At 31.4% G+C, this 19,672-nt stretch overlaps 2 protein-coding genes across 2 annotated transcripts; one reads left to right on the top strand and one right to left on the bottom strand.

Annotated features, from left to right (window-relative positions):
- The first annotated feature begins 9,128 nt into the window (after positions 1 to 9,128).
- On the top strand, positions 9,129 to 16,397 carry LOC132284731 (uncharacterized). The gene is made up of 6 exons (XM_059786860.1): positions 9,129 to 9,288; positions 9,991 to 10,113; positions 11,976 to 12,061; positions 12,241 to 12,305; positions 14,399 to 14,481; positions 16,017 to 16,397. Exons 2-6 carry the CDS (start codon positions 10,033 to 10,035, stop codon positions 16,107 to 16,109), a joined length of 408 nt encoding a protein of 135 aa, XP_059642843.1. The 5' UTR covers positions 9,129 to 9,288; positions 9,991 to 10,032; the 3' UTR covers positions 16,110 to 16,397.
- Positions 16,398 to 17,811: 1,414 nt separating this feature from the next.
- LOC132283755 (MAPK kinase substrate protein At1g80180-like) lies at positions 17,812 to 18,688 on the bottom strand. Its single transcript, XM_059785766.1, has one exon. It carries the CDS (start codon positions 18,573 to 18,575, stop codon positions 18,210 to 18,212), a length of 366 nt encoding a protein of 121 aa, XP_059641749.1. The 5' UTR covers positions 18,576 to 18,688; the 3' UTR covers positions 17,812 to 18,209.
- Positions 18,689 to 19,672: the final 984 nt, after the last annotated feature.

Here is a 19,672-nt window from a genome sequence, read left to right as displayed (position 1 = left end):
GGTCCTACTAACTGTCCTAATTTTGGAATAAAATTACGACCATAATTTAATAATCCTAAAAATGCTTGTAGTTTTTTGGTTTCTTCTAATTTATCAGAAAAGTCTAAAATCTTTTTGATAATATGAGATTGTAATTCTACTTTTCCGTCCTTTATTTATAAACCTAAAAACTCAATATCTTATTTTTCTAATATCATCTTTTTACTAATTATAATGAGTCATTGTGTTATAAATTCGTTGAATATAAGTTCAAGATGTTTTCTATGTTCTTCTTTAGTTTGACTGAAGACTAAAATATCGTCTATGTAAACACAACAGAATTTTGAATGTTTATTGAATATAGTATCCATTTTGTGCTGAAATTCTTGTAGGGCATTTTTTAATCCAAAAGGCATAACAAACCATTCATAATGTCCTTCAGGACATGTGAATGTTGTCCATTCAATGGATTCATCAGCCATACGAATTTTCCAAAAACCTGATTTACAATCAAATTTAGAAAATCATGTTCTATCTTGTATTCGATTTAGTAACACATCTTTATTAGGAATTTTATAACTGTTATCGTATGTGTTATCATTCAATCTTTTATAATTTATAACCATACGAGCTTTCCCTCTTTTTATCTTTGCATGATTTCTGACCATAAAAGCTGGACTCTTATATCTACTATTACTTTTTCTTATTACTTTTAGTAATAAAAGTTCTTTAATTTGTTTTTGGAATTCTTCTTGATCGTCTAGGGTATGAGAATTATCTTGTGTCTTTATAGTTATAAAAGGATTTATTATGTTTAATTTTGCTTCAATTTTATTTTTATACCAGTGTTTCTGGGGATCTTCGCCTAGAATCACTGTGGTTTCGGCTAGTCGTATAAGATTATCTATGTCTAGTTTGGGGTTTTTTAATATAGCTTTATTGTTAAGAAAAATTTTTGGTTCATCAAGGTGACTAAGAAACATTAAGGCTTCAGAAACATCTTCTAAAAATTCGGATACATCAAATAAATTTTCTGTAGTTTCTTCTGTCATAGGTAAAGTATTAACATAGGTAATGGCTTTTTTTTCTTTTTGAGGAATATAATGATCTCTAGATGGAATAAAGGTTCCTTTCTTAAAGAACTATAAACCTGTAGGGGTATACATGAATCCTCCTGTGAGTGAGTTTATAAAATTTAATCCTAAAATAAAATCATAGGTGTTAGGAATATTATTAATTACATAAGTCTGTGGTAAAACAAATCTTTCATTATTAATTAATATAGGAATGTTTTGGACACAATGGGTTATTGAAAGTTTTTCATTATTATATTGGCTCATGTTAACATTATAGTTTAACTTTACTAAGGCTTTGTCTGGTACTAAATGTCTTTGAATTATGCTTTTGGATGCTCCAGTATCGAGCATAGCTGAGGTCTGAACTAATTTTTCTCTAAATTCTAATGTTACCGGGAATTGAATTAGACTAGATGGTTTATCTATTGAATTTATAGATTCGACTAAAATACCTTCTTGCTTATATTCATATTTTGTATAGCAATTATGACATAATAAAGTTTTACAATGGTTTTCACAGTAATGACCTTTTTTAATAGATGTATTGCACTGTTTACAATTATAAGAAGAAACTTGAAAACTAACTAAACTATACTGACACGATAGATTACTTCTAGTGTAAATGAAATCTTCTATTGAATGAAGTCCTTGTTCAAGGTCTTTATCATTATCAAAATTGTTATCTAAGCTTTCGATACTATATATAATTTCATTATCATCGTCAGAATCATAAATACTTTCTAGTTCATATAATTCTTCTATCAGTTCTACTAAATTGTCTTGTCTTTTATAATTACTAAACCTTATGCTAAATTATCCGCTATTTGTAACATATATCATATTATTTTTGGGAATCTTTTTAGGTGTAGTAGTAAGTTTAGGTAATTTCCACTCTGTTCCTTCATGGGTAATACTACTTACTTTTCTGGCTTCTATCATCTGGACATATTTGATACTAAAAGTTTTGACTATTCACTAAATTGGGCTTTAAATTTTAAGTTATACTGATTAACTGTTTTTTCCATAAATAAAGTGTTAACTAATAGATTTTCAAATTGTCCTGTCATACTGTATCATTTTGTAGATATAGCTATCTTAATATGTTTACTGAATTCCCTAGTAGTCATTGTGTAGTTGGGAATACATCCTACTATTGCTGCATTGTCAACTAAATTTATTTCTTCACTGGCTATTTGTGCTTGTTGATGGTTATTCCATCGATCATCGTAAATATAAGCAAGTGCTCTAGTTCCTATCTCTGCTCTGTTTAATCCTACTAATCCTATCATTATGACGCCTAAATGCATGAGTTCTAAATTATTATCATTTAATTCTTGGCATGCTTCGGGTGTTATAAGGTCTAAAATAACTTGATTATTAACTGCACTTATTTTTCTTTGGCTAAAATGATTGTATATCTTGCTCTGGAAGTCTAATAAATTCTTGGAATAAAGATTAACTTTATTTTTTACCTTCTTCATTCCTTATTCTATATATTTTTTAGCATCATGTTCATTATCATATAAATCTTATACTCTCATTATTTCTTTGGCTTTTCTAAGGATAATGGCCATTGTGGTATTCGCTTATAAGGTTGAGGTTGTAGTAAATTTACACGCTTGGTTGTTGCAGGAAGGACTGATTAATCGTCGACAACTTAATTTTCTTTATTTTTTCTGATAATTCGGATAATTCTTTAGAAGATTCTCTGGGAATACTTTCTTGTATTACTTCTAATTTTTCTTCAAGCTTATTAACCTTATCAGATAACTGGAGTAATAACTGGATTAAAAAGTTATTTTGTCTAATATGTATATTAGTTGATTGTACATTTGTTTTAAAACTTATAAATCCTATGGGTTCTTTATCAATTTTGTAATGTTCAGCTAACGCAGTTAGATAATCAGGATTACTAGTGCTCATAAAATTATTGTAATAACCTTTGGATCTCGGTTTTAAGGGATTTTAGGTAGTCTATAATTATTTTTTGATTTTCAATAATATTTTTAATATCACTATTGATATCTTTAATTGCGACTAATATTATCTTGTTATCCAAATTATTTAGACTAGAATTCTGTACTACTTGTTCTTTAATATAATTAAGATTCTCACCTAGTCGTTTTATAGAGTTATCTAAATTATTAAGGTCTATTCTATTCATAAACTAAAATCGTTGTTGTCTAGCTTCTAAAATATTTTGTATTAAGATAATTCTAGATCTAAGTTCTTCTATTCTTCTTTGTAGACTGCGTGTTGGTTCTCTTAGTTCTTGTACGATGTAACAATTCCTAAGTACTATTTGGCAGAATCCTAGAGCTTGTATAAGTTATTTTTTGGGTAAATCGTGTATAAAGTAAACTTCTAGGGTGAAAATACAATTTTAACTTACTAAAAGGGTCAAATAAAGTGCCTTGACTCTTAGTTCATGTTCTCGTAAATATGCAAACTACGTTCATGTAATGGTAATATACCTATCCTAATATCACTTATACGTAATTTTCCCTTCAAATTAAGGATGGAATCGACCCCATCAACTCCCCAAAAGGGGAATTAGCCTCAATCCCTAATATTTTTGTATACAAACTGAGAGAAAAGAGAAAAAAAAAGGATATCCAAATAGTGCACAAAAATCCATGTTCAAAACTTCTCTTATTCAAAGAGGCATAGCCTAAGCAATAACAAGGGGTTTTTGACAATTTTTTAATTTTTTTTTAAGTGTTTGATATAATTTTGTTTTTTGTTTTTGTTTTTGTTTTCAGCAAATTTCTGCACCTATAGTTACCAAAATGTTTAAAAGCAAAATTTTCAAAACAAAAATACTTTATGATTATTTTTATTTTTTATTGTGGTTCAACAAGAATCACAAACGAACTCTAAGTGCAAGTTTATCTAAAATCAAGTTGGGGTCATTGGTTTGCCTAAATCTTTGTTGTAATCTCCTGTAGTGCACTGGTACCGTAATATTTTCAACACATTTTGAAATAAATAGATATAAAAATGTTGAAAATGTAAGCAAAAAAATTAATAGTCTAATAATAATTAATTAATATTTAGTTATCTATATATTTGAATGAATAGTCACCTATATATTTAAGAGTTGTGTTGCTTTGTTGAAGAGTCACATATGAAGAATTGTATTAATTGATGGAACCAACACACCTCTTTAACGTCTACTGGAACGGTCCCAACCCTCATCTATATATATATACGTAGAAGTTTTGAATCCATCATCCGGTATACAGTGAAAAGATAAGAGGGTTGAAGGTCGTCTCCTATATGATATAAGTAATGTTTTCGCTGTAATTCTCTTCAAACTGAGTTTCTATATTTAGGTATGTAATTATTAAATTTATGCATTGGAACCAGGTATTCTATATATTGTTGAATTTTCTTACCTGTGGTATCAGAGCCAACATGAACTCTGATGCATAAATTTGATTTTTTATTAACAATATATTGTTAATAGTATAGTATGAAATTTATATGCAATACATGTTTGAGATGCAAAAGGACACAGATATATATGTATATATGTATACTCTGTTTTTCATGTACACGCATATACACACACATTATGTATACGTAAAAGTATCAAATATTTTAATACAATTATATTATATTGCAAACATGTATACTCAAAATCTTCAAAATTTATATGCATGCAAAGATATATATATATATATATGAACCATTCTTTAGAAGAATGTTTTAACGTGGATGTGTTGGACAACAACATGAATGTCATTAATATTTATGGAACAATAATATTGGTGTTTTGGTTTTTGGGTGTTTATATCAGCCAAAATGAATATTTCTCATTCGTTAATATTTCATGTGAAGGGTTGTCTGTTAATCAGTCATGCATGATTGTTTATGACAGTTGAAGGTATATATATATATATATATATATATATATAAGATAATGCATAATAAGATAATATTTGTATAATAAGATAATGCATATGCATGTACTAACATTTGTATAATAAGATAATGCATATGCATGTACTAAAATATGATATATATATATATATATATATATATATATATATATATATATATATATATGAACCATTCTTTATAAGAATGTTTTAACGTGGATGTGTTGGACAACAACATGAATGTCATTAATATTTATGGAACAATAATATTGGTGTTTTGGTTTTTGGGTGTTTATATCAGCCAAAATGAATTACTCATTCGTTAATATTTCATGTGAAGGGTTGTCTGTTAATCAGTCATGCATGATTGTTTATGACAGTTGAAGGCTGTTAATTACATTCAACGTACCAGTGCATGCTTTCTGTTTGGGTTACAAATGTTCTCAAAAGTCATAACTTTTGGAGTTCAAATTACTAGTCATTTTTGTTGGTTCAAATCTACAAGACATGTTTGCTGGTTCAAATTACTAGTCATTTTGGGTATTCATGTCTATAAGAGTGTTACAGTTGAGAATGTGTTGAACAAGAACGTGGATATCATTTTGGAGTGTGCACGACAACAACGTTCCTTGAGTGTCATATATATCACGTTAGACAGCAACATAAATCTCTGACATTCATGTACTAATATTTCAGTTTTTGAGGCCGTGTTGGCTGTTGTAAATAAAACAGTACCACCCATACAACGTACCCTTGCATGTTTTAATTTGGGTCACAAATGGTCATTCAAGTCTTTTAAGTTTCAATTAAAGGTTTTGTCTTATGGAGTTGGAATGAATAGTCATATAAGTTTATTCGTAAAGACATGAGTTTCAATCAAAGATCGTGCCTTTTGTATTTGACTAATAGTCATGTTTCTCAATCAATAGTCATGCGTGGTGCATGCATCCAAACGTACGCTTTATGATCTCTGCACCAAGAATCATGTATATGGTATCCTAAATGTGTTATGCTATATTAGAGTGTGGGCGATTATTCTAAAATATATATATATATATATATATATATATATATATATATATATATATATATATATATTACATGATTGATATAAGATTCATAATTCAATTTTAGTCCCGAAATTCTTTATTTTATAGCATGTATAAATTTAGTGCTTTAATAATTTTCATAAATATGACATTTTTCTTAAATTATCATCATCACTAGTTGAAGTTTCATATCTTTGATGATATATATGGCACAGTCAATGATTAATTTAAAGTTTCATAGCATATAAGCTTATGATATTATACATGTTATTGAAATTAAATACATAATTATGCATGTGCCTTATGTTATAAATTGTTACAAATTGTTGCATAATATGTATATGTATATGTTTTGATTCATTCGAGAAAATTGAATCATATTTTCAATTCTAAGCACGAGTGTCATTAAGTTTGATTAAATATTTAGTAACCAAAGTGACACACTCTTGAAAATTTTAATGATATTTGTAGCTAGTGGCAAATTTATTATTTTGTTAAAGTTAAATGATTGTATTGGCGTTTAGTAAAGATAAGCAATGATCAAGCCTAAAGGTGGGCCATTGAGTTTGTCTAACTAAGCAAATTGAGGTAATTAGTGTATAAGACACAATTGATGACTCACTACACCCAAAAGAGTACAAATTGTTATTGTGTTTTCTATTATTAATTAGCTTCAAAAGGTGAAAATTATTTCACCAGTGGGAAACTAACATATGATAATTTGGCCCAAATGAAAGATTATTTCATGTTATGTTGATCCCATTCAGAGTTAATTATTTTGAGGCATTATTTAATTAATTCTGGAAAGTTTAGTTGACATTCATATCAATTAAACTGTAAATATGTGGCCTTAGTTATTCTCAAAGTCAGTGGGAGTAAAATTCATCTTTAGTGTTAAATGTGGATGACAGTGACATTATTGTACATGAGATTAAACAATTTAACTTCTTAAACATTTGAGATGAAGGTCTTGGTGACGCCTTTTATTGGCATTAAGTTTCACTGAAATGAATCTTGTGAAATTCTTGGATTGTCACAAAGAACTTACTTAGATAAAGTTCTGAAAGTATTTGACATATAACACTGTAGAGGTAGAATTGCACCAATTATAAAAGTTAGAGATTTGATAATCCAATTACCAAGAAAATATCTATAGTAATATTAGGTAAAAGGTATTTTCTACGCCTTTGGGAACCTAATGTATGCTCGGGTTTTGCATATGGTTAACTATAATATAGCAATTGCCATTGTAAAGCTAGGCAGATATGACATTGATCCTGGTTTGGATTCATAGTAAGCGGTAAATAAATTTATAAGGTATCTGCAAATAATTAAGAACCATATCTTTTTAAGAGTGGCGAAAACTGACTTTGCTGGTTGTCAAGACTGTATACAAATCTATTTCAAATATATTATGATAAGTGATAGAAGCGGAATTTATTTGCATGTTATAAGGTCACATTTTATACTTTATAAAATATCAGTTTTGGATTTCAGGTAAATAATTCTGCCACAGTCTTGCATTAAAGAAATAACAAGTTCAAGTTGGTTTAAAATATGACCGTTAATACCTTGTTGTGAAATAGAAGATTCAGAACTAGTTAGTGTCTGATTGAGCACATTGATACACAACAAAACATTGTTGATCCCATGACTAAGGGTTTACCGTTAATGTTGTACAGTAAGCATGCATATTTCTCTTTGACAACATTAATTTACTTAGTTAGTGAGTGGTTGTATTTGGCTCAGGTAAAGACAGTTTTATTTTGTGATCACATTTATTATCCTCATTTACTAGATATTTTTCATATTGGTGCACATGTGTATGGAAAATTGTGATTTAAGTGTCCTGTTTTGAGACACGGTGTGTCTTTATTGAGATACGGTAAGACAGATGCATTGCATAAATATTGTGTTAAATATACGCATATGCGGTATATATGTGACTTTGGAGTTGAGTTTGTTAGTATCAGTGACCATTGGTGTCTTATATCATTGATGATATAATAACGCTCTTGATCCCATATTAGTAGACTCGAATGTACTCCAAATTGATGGAAGATGTGTTTCTTATATATATGGATTAACTTCTGGAGTACACTCAATTATCATTTTGATCTTAACGTGATTAAAATTAATTATCGTTAGACTAAGTGGGAGAATGTAAGCAAAAAAATTAATAGTCTAACAATAATTAATTAATATTTAGTTATGCATATATTTGAATGAATAGTCACCTATATATTTAAGAGTTGTGTTGCTTTGTTGAAGAGTCACATATGAAGAGTTGTGTTGGTTGATGGAACCAATACAAGTCTTAACGTCTACTGGAACAATCCCAACCCTCATCTACATATATACGTAGAAATCAAGATTCCATCATCCGGTATATAGTGAAAAGATAAGAGGGTTGAAGGTCATCTCCTATATAATATAAATAATGTTTCCGTTGTAATTCTTTTCAAATTGAGTTTCTATATTTAGGTATGTCTTTATTAGATTTATGTATTGGAACCATGTATTCTATATATTGTTGAATTTTCTTACAGAAAAAATAGATGTAATATTCACTATATAGAAAATTAGGTGTATTGTGTATAAAAACAATGGCAACAACACTACATCATGCCAGATTTCAGATCTCATTTCAACTATTTAAATAAGAAATTATTAGATAGTCTTAATTCATTGACACTTGGTGAACCAGTTAAATCCAAATTTTTGGATTGAGAAAATGGCCCCACAAAAGTCAATTAATATATTACAACGAAATCTCGACAATGATCTATATTAAATTGGTCCACCACGTCTCAAATGGATAAGTATTATCTAAAAATTTCTCTAACTTCATACCCGCAAAAGGCAGTTCCAACTTTATTTAGAACCAAAATGGGCCATTCTACAATTTTCAAGACTGCTGAACCTCACAAAAAAAATAAAAAACAAAAAAACTCAACCCTACATGGGCAATTCAGCACTAAGTCCACGTTTGTTTAGAACCAAGATGGGCTCATGCTTTTGTGAAAGCCATTCCAATTAGATAACACCACTTTTTAGATGCTCTCTGCTTCTCCAAACACTCTTCTATACACAGATGAGCCCAACTTGGTTTTAAATAAACCTGGGCTGGTATGGTTGGACAAAAAGAAAAGCCCATTTCTTTAAACCAACCCCAAATCGCAACTGATTTGGCTTCTTCTCTGTCCTCTCCTCGACTCTCTCGCAGCAAGTCAAGCTCAGTAGCTCACACAAACTCTCTCTCTCTCTCCCTCTCCACGGTGATTCATTGACGACAATTGGGTGAGTTTTCTTGCACATTTGATGTTATACGCACACAGACACGAAAAATGTGTGTTTTCTTGATAATTCTTTTGTATGCATATACATGATATATCCATATGTGTATACACATATTTCGACGGCTCCACATATTTGATAAATCGGACCTAAGGACGTATATCTTCCAAACTCTAGTTATATCGATCTTCAAAGCATATGTATTGATCCTGTCTTTTTATCAAAAAGTAGCCTGTCAATTGATCAATAGATTAATTGCAAGTTAGACTAGGTTTGAGGGAATCAAGTGAATAAATACTTCACACACAGAAAAACACACACACATATAGGAAGGACTTCAAAATTGATGGTAGGGGTGGTAAAGACGTTCAAATTTGGAGGGCTTTTTGGTTCTCATAGTGATCAGGCCAAGATAGGGTAGGAGACCTTGGTAGACCACCTCTTTGTCGTTTCTATGGTTGTATTGATATAGATATGGATATTTGTTTTTTTCTTACATTTCCTTAGAACCTGGTGTGTGAATGCACATGAGTTGTCCTACGCTTTTAGCAATATGTATATATATTTTTAAATTTTATTTTATTTATTCAATTGATGCTTGGTACTGCTCTGGCTTTGGTTGATTTCAATTTGCTTATGATTTAAAGCTTAGGATTTTCAGCTTATGGATTTCAGATTCTTTAATCCTTTTATTTTTTGTTGCAGTTGGGAAATTTTAGTTTGTATATATTTGTCTGGAGTATTAGTATGGCTGGCACAGCATGTTTTATGATTGTTAGTAGGAATGACATTCCCATATATGAAGCTGAAGTCGGCGCTGCAATCAAAGTATGATTTCTTCACCAGTTCTACTTTCTAACATTGATTATGACTAAAATTTTATATTTTTTCCTTTTTGTTTGGAAATGCAAAATCTGAATAGGAATCCAGGGTTTCATTTGTTTAACTTGTGTTCTAGACCGTCTTGCATGGAAATCTGTTTCTATATTGAAATAGGCCTAGTTATTTTCTTGATTATTACTAGCTTGTGAAGTGCATGCTTTACCATATCTACATAGCAGTCTTGATTTAGATTTCCATGAGCATGTATTACCTCACCAGTATGTAACTTGATCCTCTAAATCACACTGGTTAGAAGACTCAGAAGTTTAATGTAAAATCATATCCCCATCCGATCATGAAGCTAACATTGGCTAGAAGATGAACATTGACATATGTGAGGCAAACATCTGTCGAATGGCTTGCTAAGCATAGTTATTGGACTTCATATGTGAAGGACCTCCTATTGACATCTTTTATACCAAAAGCATTGTGATACTCATCATTATCTAACTTGTTAGCTTACAAGTTGTTAGCTTACAAGAGTTTTAGTTTGGATTGCCTTCTTGAGATGAAGATGCATTCCAAAACTGAGAGGGATGAAGTAATAAGAAAAGCTATTAAAAGAATAGAAATAATAGGTGACATAACTTGTAATAGAAAAGAGTTAAATACGAGAGTCCATGTGGCCAACCTCATTCAATGTAGAACAATAGAATGGGGTGATAATGATGTTATTGGCTTATTGTCTTGCAAATGGGAACCCTTTAATTTATTTACATTTTTTTGCCATCCAAACTTTCCAGTGTTCCACAGGGGCCTCTAAGCCTAAGCAACTTAGACAGTCGACTAAGGCCCCCAACTGAAAAACATCCTCTCGAGGTGGGCCCCACACATCAATCACACTATATAATATATGCATTATTCCATTTAATCCATCCTGCCTTTTTTCTACGATTAACATTATCTCCAATTTCTCCTTCATTATGAATAAGTGAGCCTAAATAACGAAATTGTTCACTCTTTTGTACCTTTTGATCCTCAATCTTCATTACATCCCCATTTGTATTTGTATATTTACTAAAGTTACATTCCACATATTCATTTTTATTTCTACTTATCTTAAATCCTTGGAATTCTAGAACTTCTCTCCAAACCACCAATTTGGAACTAACTCTTTCTCTAGTAAACATGTCTAGTAAAAATGTGAATCTAGATATGAAAAAGTTAAAAAAGGAGAGACTAATAGAAAGATTGAAAATGGATTATATATATCATCTATTAAAAGGAAATAATTAAAATCCTTGAATACAAAATTTTAACTAGCAATTTTGCATCTCAAAAGGTAAGTGAATGATTACTGATTAAAAATTACTGTTATGATTTTGTATTAATAAATTAAATATCAAAAGGCCACACTTGGAACTTTACCTTAGGCCTCAAATTGCACTAAGCGGGCCCTGGTTTCCCCTCAATATTGTCAAGTCGTGGTCATATTCTCACTTAACTTACTACAAAGAATGGTGAATATATTATTAATTATTCTCCAAGCCGAGGCCCCACAGAATTACCAAAGTATTAATATGCCATAGCATTATTTTTGAACCAAAATCCCAATGGGATTGAATATTTCATATTAAATTTTGAATGATTTTTTAAGTTATGCCAACAGTATGCCTATTTGATTTCATGGTCAGTATTTGCCAGTATATCATAGAATACCAGTAGCATCTCTTAAGTTGTCTTATTAATCCTTTCCATTTTCTATATGAACATCTCAAGAAAGTTCCTTACCGGGAAGGAAAAAATAATAATAATAAATCTCAAGAAAGCTATTTGTAGTTTCTAACACCCTTGGACAAATATTACAGAAAGAAGATGCTGCACATCAACACCAGTTCATATTACATGCAGCGTTGGATATTGTCCAGGACCTTGCATGGACAACAAGTGCCATGTAAGACTCCAAAACTTTCTCTCTTGCTCCCCCCACCCCACCCCCTTTCCCCCATTGTATATAAACCAGTAAGCGAGCATGGTCAAATAGTTCTTGGGCTGTAGCCTGTAATAAATACTTCTGTCATCATGGTTTCTTTCTTTGTCTTACACATTTAATATTTCCTATTCTTTATCCAGGTTCTTGAAAGCAATTGACAGATTCAATGATATGGTGGTATCAGTATATGTTACTGCAGGTCATATCCTACACATGTACAATTTGAAATTGTTAAAAACAATTAAAAAATTTATATCGTATGTTAAGCCAAGTATAATCATTTATTTGGAAATAGCACATCTTAATCTGAAATAATTGAGATTTAAAGTTATCTAGTTATTTGCGATAATAATATATTATATCTAAGGGCAAAGAACAAAATGCTGACTGGTCATTTACCTTAACTTTTCCCTCTTTTTTCCTTCTATTTCTTTTTTATCTAGCCAAATTGATCTTTAAAATCAGTGTGATCCCAATAACCTTATATTTTTCTTGTTGTGAGTATTATATACGGTATGCTTGGAAAATTGCAGAGTTTCTTTTGATATGAGATTTGACTGAAATAAAATTTAGCTATAGAAAATCAGGCGAGCTCCTACTATATTCCTATGATTCTATGCATTCTCTCTCTCTCTCTCTCTCCGCGCTGGTTGTGCCTTCTACATTTCTTTTTCTTTTCCCTCCTAGCATTTTATTTTGATAGAATCATGTTTCTATTGTGATAAAACCCTGCATGTGTTTTACTTCGTTAAATAGGCTTTTCAGAGAAGATTTTTGGTTGGCCTGATTCTATCTCTGTTTGTTAAGTTTTAAAACCAGAACAGTTCAAAAGAACTGATGTTTCTTTTAGTTGTAAATATCCCTTGTATTGATCTGCGTGTGCCATTCCAAATCATCATTAACGAGTTATTACTTATTAGGTACCAATCACTTTCTTTCAGCTTTTAGATATGGGTAAAGAGTGTTGTTTATAACCAGTCCCCACTGTTATAATGGAGATTTTATTATTATTATTATTATTATTATTATTATTATTTTATTTTTTTTATTTTTTTTGTCCAACACTTTAATTACGTTAATTGATGCTCCAGACTTCTCAACCTTTCGAAGTTGGGGACTCTTATGCTCCTCTAGCTGAATTTGCTTCCTTTGCTGCTACTACTTCATGGTTACAAGGAATAATTAACCAAAGTTGTTTTCTATTTTATTTTCTTTTAAAGTTTTGGATAAACATGTAATTTGTTTCACTTTAAAGAGGTTTATTAAATTGGTGATACCTTATATGTATATACTGATAACTATAGATTTGAAGAACTTACTTTCTGTTATGGAACTTAATGGGGAAAAATCACATAACCCCCCTCTACTATCATTTTCGTTCAAAAAACCCCCAACTAAAATTAAAAACCCCCCTCAACTAAAGAAATGCTATCAAGTTACCACATACGGTGACTGACCCGTTTATTAGGTTGTGAAATGACAAAATTAACCTTATGATTTAATATTAATTTAAAACTGAAATTATTCTTGTGATTACGAAAATACCCTTTATAAGTTGTTTTTCTTCTCCGGCGACATCTCCAGCCAAATTCCGGCTACCGTCGGCGACCTCCCCTATCTCGAAACCTTAATCTTCCGCAAACTCCCCCCTCTCTCTCTCTACATACATATATATATATGCATGTATGTATCTCTCTCTATATATAAAACATATAATGCATTTGTTCTTTCAAATCAATAGGTTGTTTAGCAATGGACTCATTCTTGCTCTCATAGTTGCGGTGATTTTAAATTTTTAGGGTTTTGTTCATTTGTCATTTGGATATCAAAATCAGATTTTGAGATACGCTTTTCCTGTTGTTTTACTCTACTTTTTTTCCCTTCGATTCAGCAGCTTGTTCAGCGCGGTCTTCTGCTTTGATGTGCTTAAATGAGTTCTAATTTGATCATCTTCTACTTCTAGGGTTTATTCAATGTGTATTGAGTTATGATTTGAAGTCTTGAAAGCTACTAAATACGCCTGGGAAATGCATTTGTTCTGTTTATATACATAAAACATCAAAATATGTGTGGTTTTGGGTGAGATGATGCTTGTAGCAATCCCTTAAGATGAATCATGTGTGTGTTTGTGTGTGGAAGGTATAGTATAGTATCACTTCATAGCTTCAATTTAGCATTGCATTGATGTAGTACTGTGATTCATCTTATAGTACTTTTCTATGAACTATCACATCTGATCTTCAAATCTGTACCCTAGCTTTATTACTTTATTTTCCTTAACCAATGGCCTCGTACATACGCGATTGATGCTGCTCCATGACTCTCGTAATGATGATGGAATCAAAAGCTTCTTCCAAGAGGTCCATGAGCTATATATAAAGGTAATGTTTCTATATATATATATTTTTAATTATTTTTCCCTATATATAATTTATATTCTGATAGCAAGATTTGATTCTTTTGACATTGCTGGATTAATTTTTCTGATTTACCTTGTGAAATTATACAATATTTCTTATATATATCTTCATGAACAATCTTTAAAATTTATTATAGAACCACGATGGTGGTACTAAAATTGGTAATCTAATTGGATGAACAACCTTTGTATGATTTTATTTATTTATTATTATTAATATATTTTTAAGGGGTTTCGGCACAGTAAAAGTAAAAGTAGTTAAAAATTTGAATTTATGTGACCCTTTAATTAAAAGGATCTCTAAGATCAGCTACCATTTGTGATGCTAAATGCTATGTAAATTACGAGACATGTTTGAGATATGTACACAGCCAATTGAAGATGCTTCGATGGATGAGAGGTAAAACGAGAAAGATTTATAATGAGAATGCTTTCACAAGAAGTTAGAGGTGGCATTCAGACAAGATGAGGGGAAGTAGTTAAAGATGGTTCAATCATATATGAATGCACTGGTAAGGAGCATTGGTACGGTTAAGCTGGTGGAAGTTTGGAACAAAAAGAAGAGCTGGATGCAAAAGTGTCAAGGTTGTAAGAAACTGACACAGTGCGACATTTTGTTCAAGAGAATTGTAGAAAACTTGTTTGCCCATTCTCTAATAATTTAAGGCTCTTTTGGGATCTCCAAAAGAATTAAGGGATTGAACAAAAATTCTTTAATGTTCTGTGAAATAGAATTCTTTCTAAAACACTTTAAAGCAAATTATCCTCCTTTTATGCCCTCTGGTAATTGGAGCTTTTATCTTATGATTTTTGCTATACCATCTGTGCATCGTTGTTGATTCTTCTTTCAGTTTAAAATCATATTGATTTTATATTTCTCACTTTTGTAGAACTTCATGATTACAATTTATTCTGTTATATGTTCAATTGTACCGGGTTGCACCATATACCAAGGTTCAAGATTTCTACTTCATCTCCCTGCCTCTATAGAAAAAGAAAGGGGGGGGGGGGGGGGGGGGGGGGGGGCGGGCTGGCTAGTCTTTTCCTATCATCCTCACATGTTGACTTGACCACATATTCTCATACGGTTATGTTGTTGCTGGCTTGATGCTTTATTTGCTGCACATTTTAGTATCAATTCCTCTTTTCAGTTTGATGAGAGTTCAATAACTTTATGATGGCTATGCAGACAGCTAGTTGAATCCTGAAAACAAAATAGAGTTAATTTGGAAGATCATTTAATTGACTTGATCTGACTTGATCTGAATGGTCCACAAGGCACCAGGGTTTGTTTTGTTCTAAAATATGAAAATTATCCTAAGCTCTTTTGCCTTCAACCAGAAAAAACTGCCTTAACAATGTGGGAAGTCACACAAAAAACTAATTCTTGTGGAAAAATAAACAAAGAATAGTTGTCATCCCGTACTACCACTGTTTCTGATATTAGCCTAAACTGTAGTCCTTTACTGACATATTCAAACTGTTGGAAATCTGTAGATTCTTCTCAATCCCCTCTACTTGCCTGGTTCTCGCATTACGTCATCTCATTTTGATACAAAAGTTCGAGCCCTTGCAAGAAAGTATCTGTAAGGCCATTTCTCACCTCCTAGGGTAAGCACTTGCTAGGGAGATGCTATGACGGTACAAGGTTCGGAGTTCTCCAAATTTTCATTCAATGCCCTTTTGAGTTGATCTTCAACTGCTTAGTTTTTTGTTCTTTTTTTGTCAATGCATATGATGACAGTTTGCCTGCTGATGACTTGTCTTTGTTGTCAAATATTAAGCTTGTACTTGTAAAGCTCTACTTGGCCATTTTAATGTCATATTCAGTTTTATTCAATGAAAGAATATACCTTGGAAGGCTCTGGATGTTAATAATTTGCCTAAATTATTTCTCATTGTTTTCGCTTAGTATACACAGGTATATAAATATTTGGTGGCGTATTTGTACATGTTAAGTAATTTGCTGTTAACTATTCTAAGTTGAACTGGATGCGCTACTCAGTGGGAAGTTGTTTGATGATTGAAATTATGTAGTGGCTTGAAATCAAGAGGATAGAATGGTTTGGACCATTCTGTAGTTCACATCACGCTCTGCATCTTTAACAAATCTAGGGTTGAAATTGTGAGTGGGGACCAAGTCTTGGCATGAAACTCCATCACTCAAACGTGTATTGCACGCTTGAAGGCTTTGAAATTGAATTGTGGGCTTGGGATGGATGGGTTCATTTGTTTTGTGGTCCCAGTTGTTGATCAAGATTTCAAGATTGATGGGTTGGTTCGATGAACAACGTGAAGGGATGGGAGTTTTAGGGTGCATTTTTAACAAAAGTCATCCATATAGCAAGTAGGCTTTATCTTAAACATCAATTATTGGGTTACAATAAATATTCAAAGATCAGTGGTTCTGTGTTGGGACCTAACACGTGAACCCACAACGTGATTGAAGGCAACAATGCATGCATTTGAACCCTATTCCCTTTTTTCAACAGACACATCACATATTTTGTACTCTCTATGTTTTTTTTTTCTAAAAAAAGTTAACGATGCACTGTTTATCTTTCAAATTACTCTCACTCCATTGTGGTTTTTCTTATTTTTCACACGGTATTTGGCTTTAAATTTAAGAGAGAATTAAGTTATGTTTATTTTTTTATGCGAAAATTGTAAAAAATTTTAGTGTGAGAATATGAGGAATGCGAATGTTGATATCTCAATGTCATTGAACACCATCACCATTTTTTTTGTAGGCTTCAAATTTTAATGTAGATTTCTAAAATACACTGTAGATCATGGAAGAGGGAGAGGCTATTATGAACATGTTATGTTATATGGGAACAGGTGAATGAAACACGAACTTGGAGAAGAGGACGTTTTCTCTTTAAAAAGGGTTTAAGCTTTAAAATGTGTTGAACAATAACAATATTTTTTTATGTCTTGAGAGTCTGACTAGGACAAAAAAGCATAACAAAAGAACTCTTGCTAAGAAAATAGAATGAACAACTAATGTGCTTTCTGGTCTTCCCTCCGATTTTTCTCGGGAAGAGGACTGGATTTTGAAACATCATCGTCAACTATCCATTAAAAACCGATTCAATGCCCATATCCTTGACCTTTAAGGAAGTAAGGAACCCTATGCCCCCTTCAATGGTGTTTTGTTCCATAATCACACATTGTAAATGGTACAAATGTGGTTGTTCTTTGTAGGTGTGACATTAGTTGTAAGTGTTTGATTATACATTATATAAAAATATTTTCAAGTGTGGCCAAAAAATATTTTTAACTAACAATATTTAAAATGAACACATATTATTTAATAATACTGATCCAACTGTATCGTTCCATACATCTGTTGTTTCTCCTTTTTAGGGAGAAAAAGAGAAATTCATGTTTCAAAAGATAGCTAAAACAACAATATACACATAAATTACATCATCAAATCACAAAAACATCTCTAAAACGAACAACATGAAAACAGCAAAAATAAAAACAAATAGTAAAAAACATTCTATGTGTTTCTTTGTTCATGGTTTCAAAGTTCTTAGACCTCATTCCAATTGAAATAAACTAAATTATAATCAAACTAGCAAACATGTACCATCAAAATAAGGCATGATCACCGGAATATCCGACCTCCGGCACCAATAAACACCACCAGCGGCAATGAAAACACATTGAAATTTTCAATTTTCATGTTCTGCGCTTAGCGGACTTTGCTCGACGGCGAGGCTTTTCTGCTTTTCCGAAAGCACTGCAAATCCCACATGCAGAAACCTTTGGGGACGACGGCTCTATGGCCGGAGAGACCCTGCCGGTGCGGAACCCGCGTCCTCCTCCTCCGTTGGATCGGCTCCGATCTAGTGTGTTGATTGATCGGACGGCTCTGGGAGGCTTGGCCTCTTTGAGCTGTTGTTGTTGTTCATGATTGTTGTTGTTGTCTTTTTTGTGGTTTGTTTCATCCAATATTTCAGCTGACTGCAGAAACTTGTCATCCCATATGAGACCTGATGAGCCTTGTCTCCTGAATGAAACTGAGGATCTCTGTAACCCTGCCATCACCTTCTCTCTTTTTGCTGAATGGTTGAATCTTTATATGTGTGTGTGTGTGTGTCTTTGTAATATAAAGAGAAAACTCTGGAAGATACGGGTTGGTTAAAAGAGATCACATATATGATAAATTCATAATATGATGGCAACTAAGTCAAGTTCTTTATTTTTTTATTATTGTTATTTTTATTAAAAATGACAATGATTGAGATAGTATTTCCTTCCAAATATTTTCAAGTTCTCACCATTATAGACGTGTTTCATTATCACTTTTGTTTGGATTTATATATATATATAAATGTAACATTATGAGTGGTTGGGCAAACATATGTTATGATAATAACGTTTGTATAATGACTCAGATATATTTAGAGACAAAAACTAATCAAGATAATACACACCCTATATAAAAATTGCATTTTGCGAATTTCAAAATTGCTAATATTTTATTATCTAATTAGATTTTTTAGTATTAAATATAGTTTTGTGTATACTATACACAATTTGTAAATACATTATTTTATTATTTAGTAATTAAGATTTTTTTAGTATTAAATATAGTTGTGTCACACAATTTGTATATATATTTTACATTGTTCGTTTATTTGTAGGGGGCTTGATAAATTGCGTTTCACTCTTGAAAAGAAACGGTATTGATATCCTTAATTTATAATTAATTATAAGAGAATCAAGTATAAATAATATTTGTGTAATTTAAGATAAAAAAATACACTATAACCGGATTTATGAAAAGAAAAAGTGTGAACTCCTACTTATATTGAAGTCTTTGGTAGTACTAAGACTTTGGTGGACCTTTTTCACACTTATCCCAGGGATCCATATAAATTAATTTTCTTAGGAGCATCATGAAATTTTAAAGAATGCATAATTAATTATGTTTTGAATATATATATATATATATATATATATATATATATATTGAGAGAGAGACAGAGAGAGAGCAAGAGGAAGTTTAATATTTATCCAACTTGCACCCTCTTGATTGATGCAAAACTTGTGACTATCAATCCCAATTCAGTTGATCTACAAGTTCTACAATGCTCAAGACAAGCAATTCATTACTATGTGACCATCCTAAGTTGCAG

The sequence above is a fragment of the Cornus florida genome, unplaced genomic scaffold (genome assembly GCF_030987335.1).
Source record: "Cornus florida cultivar Cherokee Brave unplaced genomic scaffold, ASM3098733v1 CherokeeBrave_3.0.0_Hap2_Chr11, whole genome shotgun sequence".
Lineage (NCBI taxonomy): Eukaryota > Viridiplantae > Streptophyta > Magnoliopsida > Cornales > Cornaceae > Cornus > Cornus florida.
This window is presented reverse-complemented; position numbering and strand designations above follow the sequence as displayed.